Source organism: Nycticebus coucang, chromosome 2, assembly GCF_027406575.1.
Source record: "Nycticebus coucang isolate mNycCou1 chromosome 2, mNycCou1.pri, whole genome shotgun sequence".
Lineage (NCBI taxonomy): Eukaryota > Metazoa > Chordata > Mammalia > Primates > Lorisidae > Nycticebus > Nycticebus coucang.
Window position 1 is genome coordinate 115570087 of NC_069781.1, and position 24580 is coordinate 115594666.

Sequence of the window (24580 nt, forward strand, 5' to 3'; positions counted from 1 at the left end):
AATCATTCAATATGGCTTTATTTCTCATGGGCCAGCTGCGTCCCACAACCAGCCTGAGCTCCAGCCAGCCAGCCTGTCCATTCTGATCCACCTGAGCAGCTCAGGGATACCCAGACAGAAAACTGCCGGCCAGCACTACAGTACATCTGATCTGCCACATTGATGGGGCGGTGGCCTGAGCACAAGTGTCAGTGGTGAGCCAGGCTGACAGGGCCCCCAGTGGACAGTGTCTGAGGGAAGGGGGTACCCAGCACAGTGGACAGGAGGGAACAGGTTGGGGTCAGGCCATCCCCTTACCACTCCAAGCCACAGGTTTAAGGGGGGCAGCCGGGGCTGTATCCAGGGACAGAGATGCTGGGCCAAGAAGTGATGGCTGAAGCCACAGACCCCCAGGTCCTACCCACCAGGTTCCTCCGCTCTGATGGGCTGGCTCATGCCCACTAGGATCAAACATCTCCCAGGTAGCCATGGGAAGACCTCAGCAGGTACCAGGCCAGAACCCTCCCATTCTTCTCCCACCAAGCCTCCCCTGCAAACATGTCATGGATTATATTGCTAATGAACAAACACACCTTGGTCTCCCTGAGGTCAGTTCCAACCTCCTCCTCCAACCCTCTTGAGGGGCTCACACCCCACGTGGCACCTGGTTTGTAGGGTCAACGGCTCCCAGGGCACACAAGGAACATGCGGAGGCACAGATGCCCTTAGAACATGTCCTCCTCTTTACAGGCAGGACGCTGAGGCCCAGAGCCGAAGCCCCCTCCCCTCTCCTCCAGGGCTGCCTCCTGCCCCTGGAATCCCAGCACCCAGACCCCCACAGCAGACACACAGGTCATGGGGAAGCATGGAAAGCCTGGGGTCACGCACCAAATTAAAACACGCCAGGAACTGGCTCAGCGTCTGGGTCCAGGCCCAGACACCTCCTTGGGCTGGCAGGGAGGGACAGAGGCTGCGCAACAATTACGTTTGCTGTTGTCAGACCCAATGGCCAGGAGGTACAGCCTCCTGGACAGTTGGTCTGGGGGTAGGCCGGAATCCAGGAACCAGAGGCTGGTACTGCCCTTATACAAGAGAGCAGAGAGAAATAGCTGTCATCCCAGTCACCAGAGCACACAAGGTCAGGGAAGACAGGTCCAGACCCAACCCCATGTCCATTCTCATGGGCAGGAGGGACGACTGAGGCTGCAGTGGGGAGGGGCAGGTCCCGGCAGGTCCTCTGCAATTGTGCACATGTGCGCCCGGGCCTGGGGCTCATCCACGGCTCATTCTTAAGTCCATTTCCTGGCCCGAGGACCTCTATCAGGTTCTCCTCCAAGGAAGTTCAAAGACAAGAGAAAAAGAAAGACTCCCCCCAGTCCTAGAGAGCAACACAGACAGTCTCTGTAATTCAGCGTCTCCCCAGAGTGGGGAGGATGGGGCCTGTCCCACCAGGGCCACCCGGGGTTGGTAGAGGTGGCAGGGAAGCGTCCACTCACTCGTGCGTGGGCCCGTTGGCTGGGGGGGCAGCAAAGAGGGGCGCAGGCAGGTAGGTAGGGGCTGTAGGTGGCTGTATCACTGTGCCTTGGCCTTCACGAGCAATCTCTGTACTGTCTTGTAGAGGAGGCCAAAGTGCTGTGGGGTATGATGGGGATGAGGATATTAGTGGCATGGGGTGGTCACCAGCCCACACCTGCTTCTAGGCTGGGACTAGAACATCTCTGGCCTGGGAGTGAGGCCACTGCCCACCATCCCCAAGGTGCTTACCTGCACTGCCGTGTAGGCCATCCCGAGGTAGGCGCCAATGCAGACAGCCAGAAGCAGGTCAAAAATGGCTGGCTTGACTCTGGGAGAAGATGGACAGGCACCATGTGGTCAGCCAACAGGGGCTCAGGTACCTGGACACCTGTGGGCCATGTCCCCTTGGCTGCAACTTGGGCAACGTGTTCCAAGTCTGCTGATACCACTCACCTGTATGCGTTCATCACCTGCTTCAGCTGGTCATAGAAGACGAACTCTGGGTCCCTGGGGAAAGAGCACTTTCTCAAGGGCTAGCCCTAGGCTTGCCTGTACTCATAGCCCCTTCTCAAAAACCCAGGGGTCCCACCAGCCCCAATGCCAACTGTCCCTTATGGAGAAGGACTGCTGCTTATTCTGTGATCACATCCCCTGCTCCTTTAGGGGGCATTAAAATGTACTCTTACAATATAGTAGCTTAGGCAGTGCCTGTGGCTCAGTGAGTAGGGTGCCAGCCCCATATACTGAGGATGGCAGGTTCAAACCCAGCCCCGGCCAAATTGCAACAAAAAAATAGCCAGGCCTTGTGGATACAAGATGCCTGCAGTCCTAGCTACTCCGGAAGCTGAGGCAAGAGAATCACCTAAGCCCAAGAGTTGGAGGTTGCTGTGAGCTGTGACGCCACAGCACTCTACCGAAGGCAACAAAGTAAGACTCTGTCTCTAAAAAAAACCCATAGAGTGGCTATAGACATTTTACTGGTCTGAGAAGTGTCTCCACAGAGGAAGGGTGATCATGACTTAGGAATGAGAGACCTTGGCTCCACAGATATTTGTCTACTCTGATCTCTGTCTCCTGATTTAGCTGTGTGTATCCACAAACAGAGAGAGAGGCACTGAACATCTCAGGCACACCTCCCTCCTTCCACAAATTCTTCAGGTATGCGCTTGGCCCAATTGGGTAGGAGCTTGGGGGCCCCCAACACAAAAAAGGTGAAACCTAGGGGCCTGCAAGAGTCGCATTCAGCGGACTCCAGGGTAAGAGCCACCTGAAGGCCCAGAGCAAGAAAGAACTATACTGCCTGGGATGACCACATAAACTTCAAGAAAACCACAACTACACCTGGAGAGTAAGTATACTCCAAATGTTGCCACACGTATGTACATTCAACACTATTCTCCCTCCATCTAAAATTCAAGTTTAACTGGGCACCCTATACTTTCTATTGTTTTCTTCATCCAATTTTTTTATTTTTTAATTTACGTATGTATTTATTTCTTAAAGACAGGGTCTCATCATGTTGCCCAGGCTGGAATGCAGTGGTGTCATCATAGCTCAGTGCAGCCTTGAACTCCTGAGCTTAAGCAATTCTCCCACCTTTGCCTCCTAGAGTGCTGGGATTAAAGGTGTGAGCCACCACGCCCAGCTTTCATCCTGTATTTTTATTGCTTCATCTAACACCATCCAGGATGGAGGAGGGGATGGAAGATTCTAGACAACATCATCCCAGTAGCGGTGAGCTCTATCCCCAGTCTATGAGCTCTATCATTCATGAGCCCCAGACAGAAAGTCATTTTAAGAGGGCAGGACCCGGCCTGCCCTCTTACCGCTTGTCTGCTTTGACATGGTGCTGCCTCACATCCTTCAGGTAGCGGCTCAGGTAGTGTTCCAGGGTGCTGAGGAAGGTGCTATCCTTGTCCAGCAGCTGGGCGGCCCGTGGCTGGTTGGTGAGCCAGTCCATGACCGAGTCCAGCTGTTCCTGCTGGATCTGCTGCAGGGATGGTGGCTTGGGTCACCAGCCTGGACCCTCCTCACCCATCTGGCCCCCAACCCGGGGCCCACTGGGCGCCTTACCATCTGCTCCGTGAACACTGGCATATCTGGGGGGGTCCCCTAAGGAGAGAGGAGGGAACGTAGCCCTGAGTCCAGGATGCCCAGCAGGCTGGGGCGGGGGCTCATGGCTGTGGCAGGACCTCACCTTCTCTGTCAGATTATAGATGACACGCGTCAAGGCCTCTGCGATGATCCGTGTGTTGCGGGTCAGGGTTTTAGAATCCACTCGGGACCTTCAAGATTTAAAAAAAATTTTTTTTTTTCCATTAAGATTTAAAATTTTAAAAATATCTTTTTTGAAATTGGCATCGCTTACGATCATCAAAAAAGCAAACAATAATCTGAATCTCTGATAGTAGTAAAAGAAAAGCAACCACTTTTTCAGGCATCTCTCCGACCCTCTCCACAGGGGTGTCCTGCACCCTGGCCAGGTCATCTTTGAAGTTGGGGAAGTCAGCACCAGCTCAGTCCTGCAAATAAGCCTGCTGTACTCCAGCCCTGTACCTTCTTTAAACAACTGGGCCACCCTTGACCTTAAGGTTTCTCACCTGGAAAATAGGGGGGGACCATAGCACCTGCCACCAGGGTTAAGGGCAGACTCAGTGCAACACCTCTGTAGTGGGGTGAATGGTATTCCCCCAATTCATATCCACCTGGAATCTCACTACGGGAGCTTTTTTGGAAATAGGGTATTTGCAGATCTAATTCGTTACAATGAGATTATACCGGGGTTGAGGGGCATGATCCAATGACTGGTGCCCATACAAGAGGGAAATTTGATAGAAACACAGGGAAGAAGCCACATGAAGACAGAGGCAGAGGCTGGAGAGATGCGGCCACAAGTCAAGGACTCCTGGAGTCCCCAAAGAAAGGAAGGATCCTCCCCTGGAACCTTTGGAAATAACACAGCCATGTCCATAACTTGATCTCAGACTTCTGGATTCTAGGACTTTGAAAAGATATTTTATAATAGATTCCTGTTTTGTTTTTTTTTGTTGAGACAGGGTTCCACCCTATGCCCCTGAGCAGAGTGCAGTGGGCGTGGTAGCTCACCGCAACCTCAGACTCGGGCTACCGGCACCCCGCTGCCTCAGCCTCTGGAAGCCGCTGGGATTACAGGTGCTCGCCACAGCGCCCGGCTGGGGTTTTCCATTTTTTTCATGAGTCGGGGTTTCACTGTCACTCAGGCTAGTCTCGAACTCCTGAGCTCAAGCAATTCTCCCCTCCTCAGCCTCCCAGGACCCCCCCCCCCCACCATACACACACACACTATGGTACTTTGTTCTGAAAGCCACAGGACACTCACACACGACCAAAGGACTGAGGATGCCCTATCAGCCAAGGGCCACGCACCTGGGCTCTGGCTGGTCACAGCACCTCCCTGGGCCTCCTGAGGCTAGATGGCACCATCCCTGCCCTGATGGGGTCCTATATGTGGTGAGGGCACAGCAGGAGAGAGGCAAGAGGTGCCTGTTCCTAACTCAACAGATGACAAGGTGTTGGGGTTCCATATGGGACCTATGACCTAGCCCACATACCCTATCTTCCCTGTCCCCAAAAAGGGGGGCTCAAAAACTACCTGGCCTTGCTCCTTGCCGTGGCCGTGTCCTGGCCGACCCTCCACTCCCTGCATCTCGCTGGCCTCTCCCCTATCACCTGCAGGGGATTTGTTACCTCCCCTATAGCCTCCTGGAGTTGTAACAAAAAAACCACTGCCCCAACCCCCAGAAGGAAAATTTCAGAAAGTATCATCCAGGCTCACCGCACATCCATGATGCTGCTGCGCTGGCCATCACGATGGCTCTCCAGGTGGGACAGGGTAAAAGCAGGCAGCCGGCGGATGGCAAAGCGCTCATGCTCCCAGGCCAGCACATCCTCTGCCAGGTTGATCTTCTTGTGCACCATGGAGAACCGTACCTCCGGAAACTGGTGTGCAGCCACCTGTCGGGGCAGCATTGTCAGAGGGTCCCAGCCTCACTCTCCCGAGTTTCTGCAAAGCTGGCCCCCAACCTGGCCCACTCCCCAAAAGTGGGAAATGGGGGAGCCCAGACACTTACTGCCTGGAGCTCCCGCAGGAAGGCATGCTGTAGGGTGCCCTCACGAGGCGGCTTGGACACATGCAGGTGCAGGCTATCCCCACGGCCCAGTGTGTCCAGGCACAAGACGAAGGCCACATTGTCCTGTAGTAAGCTGGAGTCTGCAGGAGCACCGAGAACTGGGTTGGGGGCAGGAACAAGGGAAGGCCCTAGCCCCCCATGCCACCTGACCCCCCAACCCCATCCCCAACATGGGAGTTGACCACTAACCTGTGTGGTCCAGGTTGTCTTCTAGCCAGCGCTTAGTGCCCTGGTAGTTGAATTTGCCCCCTCCAGAAGCAAAGAACAGGAGGTTGTACCTAGTGGGGACAGGACCAGGGTTAGTGTGACAAGTGAACCTCTGGGGCAGAGATGGACCAGGTCATAGGCCCTGAGGAGGTCTCCCCAAAAGTACGAGATCATAATCTGCCCCTCAGATGGGATCTTTCTGCGTGGGCACTATTGTCCCAGTGGCTGTCAGGTGGTTTTTCTATTCCTGAAGCCAAGAGCCCTCCTGACTGGGATCTGGCTCACAGGCAGCCCCACTGTGGGCTTGGAAGCCCCCAGCCCAGCCACACTCACGCCGCATGGGTGCGCTTGTAGGTGTAGAGCCTGGAGAAGAGTCGGGCCAGCTCCAGCAGCACAGAGACACCACTCCCATTGGAGTCCGCACCCAGCGACAGCCACTATAGGACAGAGAGGCCAGTCAGCCCAGATCCCCACTAGCCTTATGCCCTCACCCCTAACTGTGCTCAAAACCCTGATGTCTGCAGGACCCAGGCCTCTCTGCTCCCCATGGCTCTGCACCTGTCACTTTGAGAAGCTGCAGGTGGGGCCTAGGGCTGGGTTGGCAGATTGGCTCACTAGGAACAGCATCCACTCAGCCCAGCCTCTGCATGGTGTCCCCTCCTGAGACCAGGTCTCCCGCAGCATGCCTGGTGTGCAGGAACAGGCACATTCTGACCCTGTGCCTGACTCATTTTTTTGTTGTTTGTTGTTCTAAAGCAACTTTCTCGACAGGGGTCCTATTTGATTCTTAGGCAAAGAAAAACATCTAGAATGCTGAGATGGTTAGGGACAACTGCAAGGTCACGGTGTGTGTAGGGGTTCATTTGTAGCACTGAAGTTCACGGGACAAAATCCCACTTAGGTAGAGAAGCCAGACCCGAAGGCCACCAAGGCACAGGATCGTGTATACAGTAAACATCTGGGCAAAGCCATAGGGACAAGAAGTGGATTCACTGTTGCCCAAGGTGAGGGGAAGAATAGGGGTGATGCTGCTGGGGGTGAGGCTAATGGGAGTGGGCTTATTTTGGGGGTGATGGAATGTTCTGGAATAGCAAGCAGTAATGGTTGCACTACTTTGTGGATTTACTAAAAACCACTGAATTGTAAGGGTGAATTTTATATGTATATCTCAAAAAATAAAATTTAAAAAACTTTATTTGGGGCTGGGCACAGTGGCTCATGCCTGTAATCCTAGTATACTCTGGGAAGCTGAGGTGGGAGGGGTGCCTGAGTTCAGGAGTTCAAGACCAGCCTAAGCAGGAACAAGATCCCATCTCTACTAAAAATTGAAAATTAGCCAGGCATTATGGCAGGCACCTGAAGTCCCCAGCTACTTGGGAGGCTGAGGCAGGAGGATGCCCTGAGAAGAGTTTGAGTTTGCTGTGAGCTAGGCTGATGCCATGGCACTCTACCTAGGGCCACAGAGAGAGACTCTGTCTCCAAAAAAAAAAAAAAATTCATGGGGGTAGATGGTGAGGACAAAAATGTCTTAAAAAGCTCCTTTTCAGGGCCTAATGATGAAGAAACCCAGCATGGTTCTAAGCTGATGGCCTGCATTTTCACCTGGGCCTGGATGGACCTGGCATTCTCAGGGATGGGGACTTGGCCCCCTGCCTTGCTGACAGCAGGGGCTGCTGGGCCTAAACTGTTCTTGTAAACACCATGGTCTGTGCTTGGGCCTTGTGTTCCCCTGGCATCTAGAATCTCAGCATGGGTCAGGCAGAGGCAAGTCACATGGCCAGCCCCCACAGAAACCCAGATCCTGGGTCTCTGCAAGCTTCCCTGGGGACACTTCACAAGTGTTGTTACACTCCCTTCTCAGAGTGAAGCTTATCCTTTATAACTCCATAGGAGAGGGTTTTGCAAGTTGGGTGTGTCCTCCCCAATTCACCCCACACACCTGTTCCCTTCACTAACTCTATGTCCCTTCACTGTCACAAACTACAGCCATTGGAACAACTACATGCTAAATCCCAGAATCCTCTCAGCAAGTCACAGAGCTTGGGGTTCTCTTAGGAACCCCAACATAGACACCTTAGGCTCGATTCCTGGCCTGGCCACCTATGTGCCCTGGGACCTTGGCCAAAAGACCCACCCAGCTCTGCCACATGACAACACCCACAATGGGGTCCTTACAGGGGTGAAAATGTACATTTATATCAGAATGGGTGAACCACTCAGACCCCAGCCACCATCCCCCAATGGACACTGCCTCTGGACTGGGTTGAGCTGGGTTGGAGTCCAGTCCCTGTGGGGTGGGGCCAGGGGTGCACATACGTACGGGGGCCACTCCGAAGGCGTCATAGTGGGCCACGATGACGATGGTAGGAAGGTCCTCTCCACCCAGCCCCGTCAGCCGCCCCTGTTGTTAACACAGCCTGTGAGCAGCTAGAGCTGCCCCCTCGGGCAGTGGGGTGACCACAACATGGGGATGGAAGACCCCTCCTCCCAGGACCATGGCGGCTGTTCTGCCCTAGTTACAACATCTTCCTTGGCACTGATGTCCATAGAGACCCATCTCTGATACTGAGCTGAGTTTCTGTGTGCCAGGCACCAGGTTACGCCCCAACAATACACAGAGGCCAGGATAAGCTTGTGTTTACTCCCAGGGCACTCAGGCCGGCGGGCTGTAAACAACTGGCACACATGTTCCAAACGTGAAGACTCTGAAGCCAGGTAAGGAGTCCAACTTGGTTAGAGACCTGGGTGTAGTTCTCAGGCCTGACCCTGGCAACTGCAAAGGGTTCATCTGGCATCAGGGAAGCTTTCTGCCCAGCCAACCTTGGTGCCCAGCTGGGACACACTGCAGGCTCTGGAGGGAGCCATAGTCAAGGTCTCAGGTCCCGCCAGTGCTCCTAGTCTGACGCTTTCATCCTTAGCCTCTTTTACCTGAAGCTGGGCTAAGGTCTTCTTCCAGTGTCTCTACCAAGGCCCTTGAGGGAGAGGAGGAACCCTTAAGATATTTCCCCACCCTTACACCTCAGTCAGGTCTTCACTCCTAGTCCTTGCCCAGCCCTAGGACTGTCAACCTACAGCCTTTTGTACGGGACTTCCCCTACAGTGAGACAACCCCCGTCTGATCCCTGGACACATGGGCCATCCGAAGGGGGAAATGGAACAGGGGAGCCAGCACTTCCTTAGGTTTTAGAGCTCTTGCTTGCACCACAGCAGTAGCCATGGAAGGGTCAACCCCTCATCTGTGGCACTGCTTTAAGTGGCTATTTTTATGCTCAGGGCTCTCATGCCCAGCCTGGCAGAGCTCCTGACAGCATGGGGTCAGAGGGTCTCTGAAGATGTGCCTTTGAGTCAACAGGTAAAGAAGCCTAAAGAAGTTGAGGGAGTCAGGGAGTGCTCCCTGGGAGGAGAGGGTTCAGGTGTGGCTGGGGGCTGGTAGGAGAGGGCTCTTGCAAGGTAGGCACAAGCTGAGCCAATATCCTCTCAGAGGCTCCCCGTGGTGGAGACAAGTGGTATAGCCACCTGGCTGGGCAGGGGGAGGCACTTACCTCCACACTTGTGATCAGCCAGTCACTCACAGCCTTGCTCTGGACCCCACTGGTGACCATCTGGAAGCCGTTGGCAGTGGCCGTGTGCAGTAGCACTAGGGAGAAGAGGGTGGGTCAGCCAGAATCCTTGCCCCCAGCTATCCAGACTCAGGGGTCCAGGGACTGGACCACACAAGCCTGGGTACAATGTAAGCACAAGGAGCATCACAGACAGCCTTCTCTTGAAATTAACCAAACATCCATCCCAGAACATTCCACTGTGACATTTCTCCTTGGTGTTATTCTGATCCTTTACTGTTGGGCACTAAGTCAGTCTTCTACTTTAAAAACACAGTTGCATGCAGTGGGCACAGAAGGTATTATCTTTGTGGGAAGCATGCTCTGGGAACTCTCTGTAATAGTTGTGGGTCTTAATGTATTTCAAAACTAAAGTGTTATTTTTAAAAGGCAATTGTGACCAATAATGTGATTTTATAGCCCTGTTTTTTCCTCTAACCAGTGTAAAATAAGCACTTCCCCACACCACTAAGCTTTCTCCTGGGGTAACATTTTCAATGTCTGCATAATATTCCAAGTGTTAAGATTCCTCTTTCCTCTAACTGTATATTTAGGTATTTCCAAAAATTCACTCTTCTACTGCCACAATGAATGGTCATAATCAAGACTTTAATCAAGACCAGGGGTTGGAGGCTTTTTCTATAAAGGGCCAGAGAGTTAACACTTTTGATTCTGTGGGCGAGATGGTGTGTCACAGGTCTGTCTGACTTAACTTTGCTTTTGTCTTGGGAAAACCACCATAGATAGCACATAAATGAGGGGGAGCAGCCCTGTATCAATAAAACTTTACAGAAACATGTACCCCATTGCCTGGAGTTCCTCATCTAGATTGCCAATAATTTGGCCATAAAGAATGAACTTTTTCTCACAGCTTTGACACATATTGCCAAACTCTTTCCCCAAGAAATAGGGCCAGGTTTTCTAAAAATGCACCTGCCTTGCCCATTCTTGCCAACTCTGGAACCGGCTTCCCCCTTTCAGACCTGCTATTTCGTCAGGTGAGCACAGCCTTGGGTAGGTCCTGCTGCTCCCTCTTTCTTTCTTTCTCACTCTCAAAGGCAGCCCACCCACACCTTCCCCACCACCACCAGGCCCCCTTTTCAAGGGGTGGAGAGAAATGTGTTTGTCTCTTTTCCCTAAGAACTTTGCTGGTCCACCCTGACATTCAGGGGTGGGGGAACCTGTAGCCTCCTGGATCCTTGAGTGCAGCCTTTTGACTGAATCTAAATTCTAAAGGACAAATCCTTTTAATAAATCAAATTGATGCTGTGTCTTTCAAAAGCAGCTGGGGAGGGAACTGCCTCCCTCTAGTGAGTCGTTCCAAACTCTCCTGTGCATAGGAACCAGTGGCCAGGTGGGAGATAAAGGACTGCAAACTACAGGGTCTTGAGTCCTAGCCCCAAAGTGGTAACAAAGCAAGTCCACAGCTAATCTACACAGTTAACTACAGACAACAGGATGCCACACACGGGCTCCGTGTGTGGAAATAGAACAGGGTAACTGCAGGCCTTGGGACAGACGCCTCCCCACACCCTCAGCACCCTCCCTGCCACCCAAAGCCCACCTTCAGCAGCAGAGGCAGAGCCCTGGGAGGCAGAGGCGGCCTGGGTCTGCTCATAAATGGAGAGCAGAGCCTCGTCCTCCACAGCAAAGTACACAGGGACTATGGTCTCCATGGCCAGCATCTCCGGCTCAATCTCCATGAATTGCTGAGAAGACAGGTTTTTTTTTGGTTTGTTTTGTTTTTTTGAGAAGACATACATTTAAAGGGGCTTCTGGCTTGGGCAAGGGAAGCAAATTGGCCAGGGGCCCAGTGGCTGGTGCTGAAAGGCAGGCCCTCTCAGATAGTATATGAGCTGCACCCACCCCATGCCTTTCTCATCTGCAAAGTCATCTCCACCAGGGTCTCCTGTGAGTTCTACCACTTCTGTTTATTCGAAGCAGGGTCTCTCCCTGGGTACCACAGACACTGAGTCCTAGCCCCAACGTGGTAACAAAGCAAGTCCACAGCTAATCTACACAGTTAACTACAGGCAACAATAACACTTCTCAAACGGGTTATTCTCTGGGGTGGGGCCATCCTGGGTGCTACAGGGTATTGATCAGCATCCCTGGCACCAACCCACCCCATGCCAGGACCTCCCCCACCCCCAAATGCCTCCAGATGTCACTCAGTGTCCTCTGGAAACAGTACTGCCCTAGGTTGAGGACCAGAGATGAAGGGGAACAATGTCCTACTTTCCAAAAGGCTCAGAGAGGTAAATCCACCTGCCCAGGGTCACACAGCTGACTCCAAATCAAACATGGCTTCCAAACCCCACACGGGAAGAGATTAGGTGCTCACCCGGACGACATCCTGGGGCACAGCAGCCATGGCCCGTGGCAGGATGATGACCACGGCACCTGCCGACTGCCGCAGGGCCTTCTGGTACTGCTCATAGGAGAAGTCCACCAGCCTCATGAGGACGCAGCGGCGGCTCAGCACATCTGCATCTATTGTGCGCGCCTCTGTGTTGAGCACTGCATTCCGCGTGCCTATGGGAGAGGGGTGGAATCTCCCTCAGTGGGCAGCCAGGCATGGGGAGGGGATAAGACCCAGGATGGGGACCTGTATATCTCCTTTCTGTACCCCAACTATCCTAGCAACTCTCACACAGATCTGGGGTCACCAGCTGAGCTGCCTCCAGCTCAACCTCCCTGGAAAGCCCCAGGAGAGCACGAGGGGACGGAGAGTCCATGGGAGCGTGCTAACAGGCAGGGAGATGGCAGCAAAGACCTTGAAGAAATCCTTGAAGCCTAGAATGCTGGGAATGCCTCACCTCTTGCCCTCTCCTTGGCCTCCCAGGGGCAGCTCAAATGTCACCCCTTCTGCTAACTATAGGTATGTACTGTGTGCTAGGCCAGAGGCCTGGGTGTCTGCTTACTGGATTCAGGACTGGTGAGGGAGGGAATGAGTAAGGCCAAACGAGTAAGTAGATGCCAGTCCCCTGAAATACCCTGAGGTCACAGCAACCCCTTCGGGATGGAAACTGGCCCCATCTGAGCCCTGAGCATCACGCTCCCCACTCCATGCCCTCACTCACCTAATTGATATAGCCTATTACCCCGGGTCATGGTCACTTCTGATGGCTCCACCCTCCCTTGAGGGCCAGGGTCAGGTTGGGTGTCTGCACAGCCCTTGGCCTTGTATCCAGGGCAGGGGCTACATTTTGGTGGGTACCACAAAAGCGGGCACTGGGCATCAGGATAGAAGTCACTGATTCCCATAAAGATCCAGGTTGAACAAAGGTCAGCAAACTTTTAGACAGTCAATCCTTTCCCCTTGCTGGCTACATAGGCTCTGCTGTAATCACTCAGGTCTGCTATTTCATCCTGAGAGCAGCCTGAGACAGACAGTGACAGTGACAGATGAGCATGAGCTGCCTACCAATAAAACTTTATTTACAACAGGCAGAGAGATGGATGTGACCTGTCAACCAGGCTCCCAAATAAAGGGCTCTGGAGAGGCTGCCTGGCATGAGTCCTGGGAGTCAAGGCCCCTGAAGGGTGCTAATAATCCTTGCCTCAGGGTGTCCCTGAGATGGGAGGCACTAAACTAAAAGCTGTTAGTGTGACAAGCTCCACCTGTTATAAACACTTGAGACTCAGGAAGACACACTTCACCTGAGCAGGGCAGAGTCCACCTGGGCAGGAGGGGTGTGTCATACCTGACTAATCATCCTCAGACCCGGCTCACACCTAAATACAAAAAGCACCTCCCAGGCCCCACATTTCTCAACAGGAATAAAAAAGGAAGTTGGGCAAGGAGTCCCTAGCAAAAAAAAGGTTGTGATGCCCTGAGGAGATTGCGCTAGAGAGTGACTTAGCAGACTGGTCCTCAAGGGCAGCACACTCAGGATTTCCCAAGGGCCTGCCCTCTGCAGGGTCATCACCCATGCCACTGAGTCAGAGAAGCAATGTAGAGGCATGTGCTCAGCTGGGAAGCCATACACCTTCCAGAGTTGGGGCTACAGAGGAGAAACACTGAGGCCAAGAGGGGGCAGCTGCCCCACAGGGCCCCTTTGCACACGCTGGAGCCCATAGTCCTTCCAGATTGGCCGGGTGAAGGCCAGACACAGGGAAACACTGGTCTCCTGTGCATGGCAGGCAGCTCTTTAGTTTCTTGGTAGATCGACAAACTGGGGGCCAGGAAAAAGGGAGTGTAGAAGTCAGCTGACGCCAAGTCAGAAGGGATCCCAGATCAGGCACAGGACTCAGAAGGAAGGACAACAAAGGCACTGTAGGAGAGAAGAGGAGAGGGGCTAAGAAAAAGGCCCAAGGTAATGGGGGATGGACATAAGGAGGCTGGAGAGGGTCCCAAAAAGAAAGAGTGCAACTTTGAAAATCAGAGAGGCTGCTGGGAAACTGTAATGTCCTAACTCCATTTTGTACATAGAGCCAGACTTACTCCATTTTGCTAAAAGCTTTCAATGCTTCCCCTTTAAACTCAGCTGAAAGTTGCAGAGTTTAGCAAAAATGCAAAATCCTGTGAAACCACAGGTCTCCCTTATAAACACTTCCCTTACCCTATAGATCTAACCTTGCAGGTGTTAGCTTTTATGAAACTCAGCTTGCTAAGGACTCCCCCTCTCCTAACAAAAGCACCTTATAAAAAGTTTGTACCCCTGCCTCTGGTGGTCGAGAGACCTTGAGGTGTAAGCCCGCTCTTTACTGCTGGCCAGTAAAGGACCCCTGCTTAATTTGGACTCAGTGTGCTGGCATTTCTCTATTACACTTGCTTCGGGTACAACAAAACAGCAGAACACCTGTTTGCTCAATACAGGTTCCTTTGGCAAATCCACAAAAACCCAAGAACCGTGCCACTCACTATGTGGCTGCTGGGGTTTATTACCATCAAACATAACTAGTATTCCTCAGTGGCAAAGGTCATGTTCCATGGACTCAGCAGCCTCCTGTGGCTGGTGGTTCCCATGTTGGAGGTTGAAGATAAAGAAAAGGTCCACATGGCAAAGAGAGCTATGGGCTAGCCACATGGCATGCAGAAAGTGCCCAGGCACTCCCACCCTTGAGAGCCTGGGTCACTGGTTCAGACCATCACTCTGACCCAGGGTCTCTCCCCTCCACACCCACACCTATGGACATGGGGCCCAACTGCTCTCTGTGAAGGGGCCATCTTGGGCACTGTAGGGTGCTGAGCAGCATCTTTGGCCTCCACCCACCTCACACCAGGAGCACCTCCCAACTGTTACAACCCTAGACATCACCTGATGTCCCTTGGGTTGAAAGTGCTGCTTTAAATGGAAACAACATAACTTTGGGGGCAAAATGGGATCTGAGGAGGAATCTGGGTACAAATCCAGACAGGCTCCCCAAGGGTCTGGCAGAGACTGGGGTTGTAGAGACTCAGGCTGAGCCTAAGATGTTATAAGAGGGGCTAGTCCAAAGGAACTGAGGCTCCAAATTGAGGGGGACCTGGAGAACGTGCAGAGAGGGGCTCCCTTATGGGAAGGCTTGACTTGCAGGGAACTGAGGGGCTGAGCTAGAAGAATCAGGAACCAGAAGGTTCTGGAACAGCAGGTACAACTACAGTCAAGAGGAGACAAGGGCATCTAAAATTATATGGGTTCTGGGGTTGCTAACCTATGAGAGGCTGAACTGAGAGGGTGGGTATGCATCAAAGGAAGAGTAAGAGGAAACCCCTGAGGTGAAGATATTGAACAGGGAAGGTGGGAGGCACCCAAAGCACAGTAGATACAGGATTCTGGAAACTTCAGCTCATAAGCTGGGACCAGGGAGAGCCTGGGAAGACATGAGGGGGGGCAGTGGTCAGAGCAAGCGAGCTCTAAAGTGGGGCAGAATTCGGGCAATAGACTAAGAGCATGGAGGTACCCAAGGGCTGTAGGAAGGAGTAGGGGCTATTAGTTGGACCACCGCAGCGAGTGGCTCAGCCTGGCAGAAACCAGTTGCAAATGCGGTTAAGTCAAAGGTAGGAGCTCTGCACAGGTGCATGACCCAAGGAGCACAGACACCGGGTGGGGTCTGGAGATCAGCGAAGGAGAATCTAGGCAAATGGGCACCAGTCAGGGAAGACAGAACGGTACTCGGGGGACCCAGGAAGGAGAGACGAGACAAGGCAGCTCGACTTTGGCCCGGCTGGGAATAGCGAAGAGGAGACCAGGGGTCCAGGAGCTGGGGGCGCTAGGAGCCACGTGTTCCAAGGCAGGACCGGGGGTTGTGAAGGAGAGCGCACAGGGGAACCCCTAGGGCACAGAGCGGGCTGCGGGAAAGACAGCCGGCTCCGACTCCCCTGTGGCCTGAGCGAGGGTCCGGCGGTTCAGGTGAGGCTGGGGCGGGGAGCCCTGGGCTGGACAGGCCGGAGTGACGGGTGCTGGGGCCCGGAAGACCCGGGGGGAATCCAGGGGGACCAGGGCCGGGGTCCACGAACCGTAGGGCTGGCCCTGCAGGTCGTACTGCTGCATGCGGTACACGGTGAATTCGTGCGCCGCGTCTGCGGCGGGCAGCGGCGGCGCCACCAGCAGCAGCACGGCGGGCAGGAAAACGATGAAGCCAAGCGGCAGGCATGACGCCTTCAGCATGTTCTCCAGCACCTCGCCCGCTTCCTCCAGCATCCTGGCCGGCGGCAAAGCCGCGCAGGGCGGCAGCGGGGACGAGACCGGACAGCGGTGGAGGCAACTCCAGCGGACTCACCTCGGCATGGGTAGTCGCCGAGGTCCTTCGGGCCCTGCACCGGGCATCCCGCGCCTGCCCTGGGGTCCTGCAGGCACCGCCGCGGACAGCCCCGTCAGCCCGCACTACCTTATGGAAGTTGTAGTCCTCTCGGCGCATACGCGGAGCCACATGGGAATTGTAGGCCCCCTCTAGGCCCTCCCGCAAGGAAAGCTGCGGCGGGCTCTCTGGCTAACCCTGCTGTTTAACACAAACTCCCAAGTCATGAAACACAGAGACTTAAAAAAAATTGTGCAGTAGAACTTTCTTAAACTCTGTCATGGTGTGTGTTAGGGAGGGCAGTGAGAGGAACGAAAGGCGAGCGCAGGACGTGACCTTGCAACCTGGAAGGAAGTCGGGCCGAAGGAAAGAGGAAGTGGCCTCTGGCGCGCTCGGTCTCCTGGGAAATATAGTCACATCGAATAAGCCCAAAGGCTCGAGGGAGCTGTAGTCTTCCTAGCAGAAGTTTCGTAGGAAAAAAAGAATCACTTAAAACTCCCAAGGATGTAGATGTTAAACTCCATTAGAGCAAAGACTTTTGCCTTCTTTGTGCATTTATGTATCCCTGACGCTTAGCACAAGCCCTGACAACTCAATGGGTGGACTACACAATTTTTGGATGAATGAATGAAAAAAGGAATGAAAAGTAGTGATAGATGTTTCCAAAGGATAACAATGTATTATGGGACTTGTAGTCTGGAGTCTTGGGCTTATGCAGGGTTTGGTGGCATACTTATTAAATATCCTTATTCATATTTGGGGCATACTTATACGAAAAAGAAGTATCTGATGTTCATTGGAAATTCAAGTTTAATTACTGGGTGTCCCATATTGGTATTTGCTAATTGTCTGTTGTCATTTGACAATTTCCTAATTGTCCCAGTGTTCACGGCCAGAAGTACTTAACGAGCACCAGTAACTCACACCTCCTTGAAGAGATGGGAAGACTGAGGAAAAGGATGCAGAACACATTGACCCTAGCTCTCAGAGAATTAACACCCCAGGTTCCACGTGGTTGTCTAAGGACGTGGGGGGCAAGTGAGCTGTGGCAATTTGTGCCAATTAAGAGAATGGGCTGAAATCCTCTATTTCCTAGCTGTGTGACTTTGGGAAAGTCAGTTTATCTCTCTGAGCTTGCTTTTCTCTGCTATCAACTATGAAGATAAATAATTAAATGTGGCTTGGGGCAGTAGATCAGTGGTTAGGGCGCCGCCCATATACACCAGAGCTGGCCAGTTCAAACCCACCCTGGGCCTGCTAAATAACAATGACAACGACAACAAAAATAGCTGGGAGTTGTGGTGGGAGCCTGTAGTCCCTGCTACTTGGTAGGCTGAGGCAAGAGATTTGCTTAAACCCAAGAGTTGGATGTTGCTGTGAGCTGTGACACCACTGCACACTACCCAGGGCGACATAGTGAGACTCTGTCTCAAAAAAGGAAAAAAAATTAAATGCTGTCTCCCACCAGAGATGTGTAAAAATTCATCATTCATCCATACAAACTGATTTAGAGCTAGGTACACAGTAAGTGCTCAATAACTGTTGATATTCTGAGAATGCACCCAGCTCACACACTCTCAGCAGCCGGAACATGCTTCTGGCACCTTTCTGCAAGGCTAGCTCCATTTCACCCTTCAAGACCCAAGATGTGCCATTTACTGAAATAATTTGGGGCATTTCTTAGGTGTTTGCTGTTTGACACCCCCACCCAAGTGTGACCTTTCTGAGGGAGGGACTGGATCTGTGTTGTTTGAGGCTATAACTCCAGCTCCCAGAAGAAAGCCTACCACAGAGTGGTTAAGTGAGTGAAGGAATGAATGAATAATAAAAACCCCAACAGACCAGCCAAGTCCTTCCAGCTCTGACCTCTGCTTCCAGCCATCCCCCGTCCTGTCCAGGAAGGGCCTAGGTCGGAGGAGTTGAGAGTGAAGTGGCAGGGTAAGACCAGGGATGTTAACTAACTCTAGTCCACGTGCTATTTGTCAGCAAATATTTATTACCAACTTCTTCCGTCTGCCACCCCACACACTCTTAACAAGGCTTAGAGACCATCACAGATCATGCTGCCCTCTCTCCTGAGCCTTGGCGTTTTTGTCTGCAAAATGGGGAGGTTCAACTAATCCTACTTGGGGAGGAAATCATGGGCTGATATAGAACATTTTGAGTATTCCAAGGAAGGAAGGGACTGGCATTCATTCATTCATTCCTTAATTCATCAAAAAGGAAGTATCAGGGAACAAGAAGCTGCATATGGCCAGGTGGGGTGGCTCACACCTGTGATCCTAGCACTCTGGGAGACTGAGGCAGGTGGATTGCCTGAGCTCATGGTCTGGAAACCAGCCTGAGCTGGAGCGAGGCCTTGTCTCTAAAAATAGCTGGGCATTGTGGCAGGCACCTGTAGTCCTAGCTACTCAGGAGGCTGAGGCAAGAGAATCTCTTGAGCCCAAGAGATTGAGGTTGCTGTGGGCTGTGATGCCATGGCACTCTACCAAGGGCAACAAAGCGAGACTCTGGCTCAAAAAAAAAAAAAAAGAAAGAAAGAAAGAGAGAAAGAAAGAAAGGAAAGAAAGAAACTCCATACCTAAGCTGGGCACAGTGGCTTACTCCTGTACTTCAGAGTATGAGGAAGATAGGTCATTTGGCTTGAGCTCAAGGGGTTGAGACCAGCTAAGAGAACACAACAAAACCCCAACTCAAAGAAAACGAAGGCTCTGCTACTTCTCAGCTGTGCAACCTTGGGTAAGTTACCTAATCTCTCGGGGTCTCAGTGTCCTCATCTGTAAACAGAATTAATGGTGGATTTGTCTCCTAGAGTTTTTGTGAGGTTTAAATGGGTGAACATAAAAGGGATTAGAACAATGCCTAGCACTGAGTAATATATAAAGCATTGTTGTTATTATCCATATAAAAACCCACACATGGTAGTTTGAGGGTCTCTACATTCCTCACCTTATCAAATCCTTGCAGCATCCCAGGATAACGGAAGCTATCAGTATCCTCATTCTAAAGAAAGGGAGCTCAGGCCTGGGGTACATAAGAGCTGGAGAACACTAACAGGTTACAGCAACCAGTGAAGGGGCTGCCATTAACTCCTGAGCTATCCAACAAGTAGCAGTAAGGATTCTTGGAGACAGTTTCACCACTGTGAGGGAGGAGAGCTGAAGTGGAGAAGGAGGAGGGAAAAGAGGTTTCTGAGGACCTGCATGCTGCTGTGTCCAGTTCTCCTAGAGCTCTGGGTCATGAAGTACCTCCTGTGTGCCAGGTCCTGTGCTAGGTGTTGGGTACCAGAGACACAGCCATGACCCAGACAAAGCCACAATATTCACTGCATGGAGCTCCAAGTCCAGAGGAGGAGATGGATGCATGACCAGGCAAAATAAGAGCTGCAATGAAGGATGCACAGGCAGCTTGTGGGAGCCCTGAGGTGCCCTAGGGAGGAGGAGTGATGAGGGGAGGCTTCCTGGAGGAGATGACACTAAAGCTGACACTCAAAGGATAAGCAGGTGATGGTTGAAGGAGAGTGAGAGAAAGCCACACCCAGCACAGACAGAGCCATAACGGGGAAATCAAAGTTAACTGTGAGAGCCTGGAGGAGAAATCAAGGAAGACTTCCTGGTGGTGATACCAAAGCTAATGCACAAAGAATGCACAGGCAGCAGTCAAGTTAAGAATGAGGGAAGGCACATGCCACCCAGGCCGGTCTGGTGGGGGCAACAAAGGCAAGTGCAAGGTCCCCTATGGAAGGTGTCATAAATAGTTCATCTCAGTCAAAGCAAACCACACGATGCCCCACGGGACAGAGGGGGCAATAGGTCTGGCTTATATAGGCCCAGAATGTAGGCAACAAGCTTTGGGCTAGCCCAGACTCCACTCATCTGAAATTCCACCAAGACCCCCCCCCCCGCCTGCTGCCATCCCAGTCAAACACAGGAACTAGGAAAATGTAAGAACTATCCCAGGTCATTGCTGCTCGGCCTTTTGGCTAAGATCAAGTGAAGAACTATCTCAGTTCTAGTGCACCCATACACGTTCTTGGGACTTTAACCAATCCTGTCCAAGAGAACCATCTGCAACAATAGAAATGGTCTGCGTCAATGTTGTCCAAATGCTGGATATCATCAGACATCAGTGGCCATGTCCAAAACAGGAACTGGGAGTCACTATTGACTACTTGAAATGTGGCTTGTGTAACCGAGTGTTATACGGTGAACTGTGTCCCCCCTAAAATCCATATATTCAAGTCCTAACTTCCAGGAACTTGGATTAGGATCATTATTTGGAAGTGGGGTCATGGCAGATGGAAATAGTTAAGATGACATCATACCAGGGTAGGGTGGACCCTGAATTCAACACGTTTGGTATGGGTATGTGGTGTGACCATACCAGGGTATTGGTTACAGACACACACAAAGGGTAAAGGCCACAATAAGGCAGAGGAAGAGATCAGGGTGATACTTCTACATGCCAGAGAACACCAAGGATGCCAATGGCCATCACCAGAAATGGGGATGGGCCAGGGACAAACCCTCCCCCAGGGACTCAGGAGGACCCAGCCCTGCCCACACCTTGATCTCAGACTTCTAGCCTCCAGAACTGAGACAGAGAATAAATCCTCTGTTGTTCAAGACACCTGGCCTGTGGGACTTTGTCACGGCAGCCCTAGCAAACCAAAACACGGAGAAACTGAATTTTTAAATTTCATTTAATTTTCATGAATTTTAAATAGCCACATGCGGCTAATGGATAATACTAGAAAGCGTGATAAATAGTAACAATTACCATGTCTCCCATCATGTAGCAAATAGCGGCTTAAAGCAGAGCTGTCTCTTTCTGGGCATGGTGGCTCACGCCTGTTTTCCTAGCACTCTAGGAGGCCCAGGCAGGCTGACTGATTGAGCTCAGGAGTTTGAGACTAGCCTGAGCAAGAGTGAGACCCTGTCTCTAAAAACTAGCCGGGTATTAAGGAGGGTGCCTATAGTCCCAGCTACTTGGGAGGCTGGGGCAAGAGGATTGCTTGAGCCCAGAAGTTTGAGGTTGCTGTGAGTTATAATGCCACAATATTCTACCCAGGATTATACAGTAAAACTCTGTCTAAATAAAAAAAAAGCAGAACTGTTCCATGCCCAGGTGGCAGGCAAGATGGATCCCAAGGCCATGTGTCCCCTCACCTGAGTAGACAGAGACAAGAAAACCTATAGGGAGGGGGCGGCGCCTGTGGCTCAGCGGGTAGGGCGCCGGCCCCACATGCCGAGGGTGGCGGGTTCAAACCCGGCCCCGGCCAAACTGCAACAAAAAAATAGCCGGGCGTTGTGGCGGGCGCCTGTAATCCCAGCTACTTGGGAGGCTGAGGCAAGAGAATCGCCTAAGCCTAGGAGTTGGAGGTTGCTGTGAGCTGTGTGACGCCACGGCACTCTACCAAGGGTGATAAAGTGAGACTCTGTCTCTACAAAAAAAAAAAAAAAAAAACCTATAGGGAGGGGGGACCTGGTATGGTCCTGCAGTGAGGGAGAGAGATTTTTACCAGCACCAACACTACTGAGCCATGGGGCTATTTAAATGTAAACAAATTCAAATTAAATAAAACCTACAAGTAAAAGTTCAGTTCTTGTTACTCTGTACCCCTGTGAAGCCAGCATCTCCTGTACTAGATGCTGCAGTGGTAGGACATTCACACCATTGCCAGAAGTTCTGTTGGACACTTTGGACATCAGGTGCTGTGGCCGGCGCTGGGCATGTAAGGACAGCCATGTGCATAGGTGCCATGATTAGCCCATTTCAGAGATGTGGAAGGGCAAGGCACTTACTGCTGAAGGGAAGGTGAGGGGAAACTCTCTTAGGCCAGGAAGGTGAGGCTGCCATTCCTGTGCCAGATCTCCAGAATGGGTCACTAAAATTTGCAGAGGTCAGAGTCAGGGCAGGGGCCCTGACTTCCCCAAAGGGGAAGTGAACTAGAAGAAGCTGGGAACAACTGCCAATGGCTGCCCCACCCCCTTCCTGAAATGCCCAGATGTGCTTGCTGTCCACACACACTCCACACTTGCAGCCATGTCTCCTACGTGACACACACTTGCACGCTGCCAGCTGACACGCAGCCACCAGCCAGGCCCCCATGTATGCGGGGATAAGAGCAAGGTCGCAACTTCTCATACCATCATTGAACTTCACTGTTGAGGGCACTCCCACCCCACAGCCTGCCCCTTGCATCCTGGGAACCCTACCAAGGCCCAGAAAAGGGCCAGGACTCCCCCAGAGTCACACAGGAATGTGGGTGTAGTGAACCCACCAGCCCCGCTGCAGTCACATCCTTGTCCAAGGCAACCACAGAAAACCAGCTTGGCTTCAGCAAGCCCCAGGCAGCATCAGCAGAGAGGATGGCAGGACCTGCCCTGTCCTTTGCTCCCCTCCGGGCAGGGCTGAATGGCACACACTCCTCCCTGCACCCCAAGGACTCCCACATGGGCCTGCACCTGGCATGGGGTCCATGTGTCCTCAGATGCTCCGGACGCTGGAGATGCTGGACAGCGGCTCCCGCATCCGAAAGCTGAGTGACCGGGAGCCCCGGAAGCTGTCCCTCGGCCGCAGCGAGCTGTCGGTGGTGGAGGCTCCGGAGTGGGCCTCAGCCGCCTTGGCCAGGCAGTCCCCGGGTCCCCGCAGGCCCAGCCTGAGGCACCCGCAGCAGAGGAAGCCAAGCACAGCTTGACACACCTCCCGGCTGCGGAATGAGTAGATGATGGGGTTAACCGCTGAGTTGAGCACGGCTAGGGCCAGGATCCAGTCCATGCCCCGCAAGTACTCCTGGGCCCAGACGTTGGAGCCGAAGACGTCAGCCAGCAGCAGGCCGAAGAGCGGGCCCCAGCACACGACGAAGGCCGCCAGGATCAGCAGCACCGTCTTGAGCAGCCGGCGGGCCTTGCGACGGGCAGCGGGACGCAGGGCCTTCTGCCCGTTGGCTTGCACAACGCGGAAGATGGCCCCATAGAGAGCGGTGATGGTGGCCAGCACGCAGGCGAAGACAACCAGGCAGAAGAGGATGTAGTGCTTGGAGTAGAGCGGCAGCAGGCTGGAGCAGCGCTCGAAGGCACACACGCAGTTCCAGCCCAGCAGCGGCAGCAGCCCCAGCAGCGCGGCCAGCAGCCAGCACAGGCCGATGAAGCCGTACACGCGGCCGGTCTTGGTGGCCCGGCTCTCGGCCACCGGCCGCACCATGGTGGCGAAGCGCTCCCCAGCGGTGAACAGCAGGCTGAAGGTGGAGGCAGCCAGCGCTGTGAAGAGCAGCCCCTCGCGCAGGAACCAGTGGGCGGGCGTCAGGCAGAAGGTGCGACTCCCCGACAACAACACGTTGGCCAGGTAGGCGCCCCCGGTGAGCAAGTCGCTCAGTGTGATGTTCACCAGACAATAGTAGACCCAGCGCCGCGACCGCATGTGGGTCACGATGGCCGCCAGCACCAGGAGGTTCTCCAGCACCACCAAGCAGCTCGCTGCCACTGACAGACCCCGCAGGGCCCCCAGGCTGCCCTCCTCCGGCCCCCCACGTCCTGCCAGCCTGCCTGAATGGTTGTAATGCAGCACAATGAGCCGGCTGTGCCCACCAGCCGCCAGCTGTTCACAAGACTCGGGGCCCGCTGTGGACCCCGAGGTGTTCATGGCCTCCCCGAGGGGCAGACTGAGGCCCCGACAGGGTGGAGCCTGACTGCCTTACCCAGCCTCGGTTTCCTGTTATTCGAAATTTCCTGTTATGCTCAAGGTACCCCTGGGTGGGGATGAGGCCCAGGGCAGGGAGGGGCATCCCAACGGCTGTTCCCACCAGCCCCTTGGGGATCACCACCCTGCCATGAGACCCCATTCCTGCTACCTGCTTCTGGGTCCTCATCTTCCAATGCCAGAGAGGAGGAGGGAGCCTCAGAGCTATCAGTCACTGACAGGAAGTGGCCCCCACTCTGTTCCTGCTACCCCTACTTGGCTGGCAACTCCGCTGTCCCCAAGCTTCCCCCTCCAGGATCCATCTGTTCCACCACAGCCGCCTCCCCAACTGCTCCAAAAGTGCCTAACACACAATAGGTTGTCAATAAATGTCAAGTGCTCACATTCTCATGAGGGATGATGCACCCCTTTTACAGGGCCAGGCCTGACTTGCAATATGGTCTACAGAAGGGGAAACCAAGGCCCAGAGAGGCAGCAGCCCTAGCTAGGACTGCACTGAGGCAGAGCCTTGCAGGGAGGGGACACCCAGCTTCAGGCTCTCGAGGGTCTCCGGCCAGGACCCACTTCCTGGGTCTGTTGTCACTCCCAGGAGCAGAGCTGCTGGACACCAAGGCAGCCTCTCACTCTGGGGGAAAGGGAGCACAGGAGAAATGGGGGCTTACCCTACCCCCACTACCCTGGGGA

At 53.2% G+C, this 24580-nt stretch overlaps 2 protein-coding genes across 6 annotated transcripts; both read right to left on the reverse strand.

Annotated features, from left to right (window-relative positions):
• Window positions 1–16530, reverse strand: NCLN (nicalin). 5 transcript variants are annotated; one of them, XR_008377666.1, is made up of 16 exons: window positions 15915–16530; window positions 11814–12004; window positions 11034–11178; window positions 9413–9507; window positions 8191–8271; window positions 6204–6307; window positions 5853–5941; window positions 5604–5743; window positions 5309–5487; window positions 3692–3779; window positions 3568–3606; window positions 3321–3484; window positions 1948–2001; window positions 1744–1822; window positions 1476–1611; window positions 1–1357 (listed from the first exon to the last, which is right to left on the reverse strand). XR_008377666.1 is itself a non-coding variant. In XM_053580481.1 (15 exons), exons 1-15 carry the CDS (start codon window positions 16096–16098, stop codon window positions 1552–1554), a joined length of 1692 nt encoding a protein of 563 aa, XP_053436456.1. In that variant the 5' UTR covers window positions 16099–16530; the 3' UTR covers window positions 1–1551. The 5 variants fall into 5 exon arrangements, 4 of the variants coding, with proteins under 4 accessions (XP_053436456.1, XP_053436466.1, XP_053436479.1 ...); XM_053580481.1 differs by having other exon boundaries at window positions 1–1611; XM_053580491.1 differs by having other exon boundaries at window positions 1–1611; window positions 3321–3481; window positions 15915–16525.
• Window positions 16531–20917: 4387 nt separating this feature from the next.
• Window positions 20918–24373, reverse strand: S1PR4 (sphingosine-1-phosphate receptor 4). The gene is made up of 2 exons (XM_053556553.1): window positions 21663–24373; window positions 20918–21387 (listed from the first exon to the last, which is right to left on the reverse strand). The coding sequence occupies exon 1, from the start codon at window positions 23837–23839 to the stop codon at window positions 22685–22687; it is 1155 nt and encodes a 384-aa protein (XP_053412528.1). The 5' UTR covers window positions 23840–24373; the 3' UTR covers window positions 20918–21387; window positions 21663–22684.
• Between the last annotated feature and the right edge of the window lie 207 nt (window positions 24374–24580).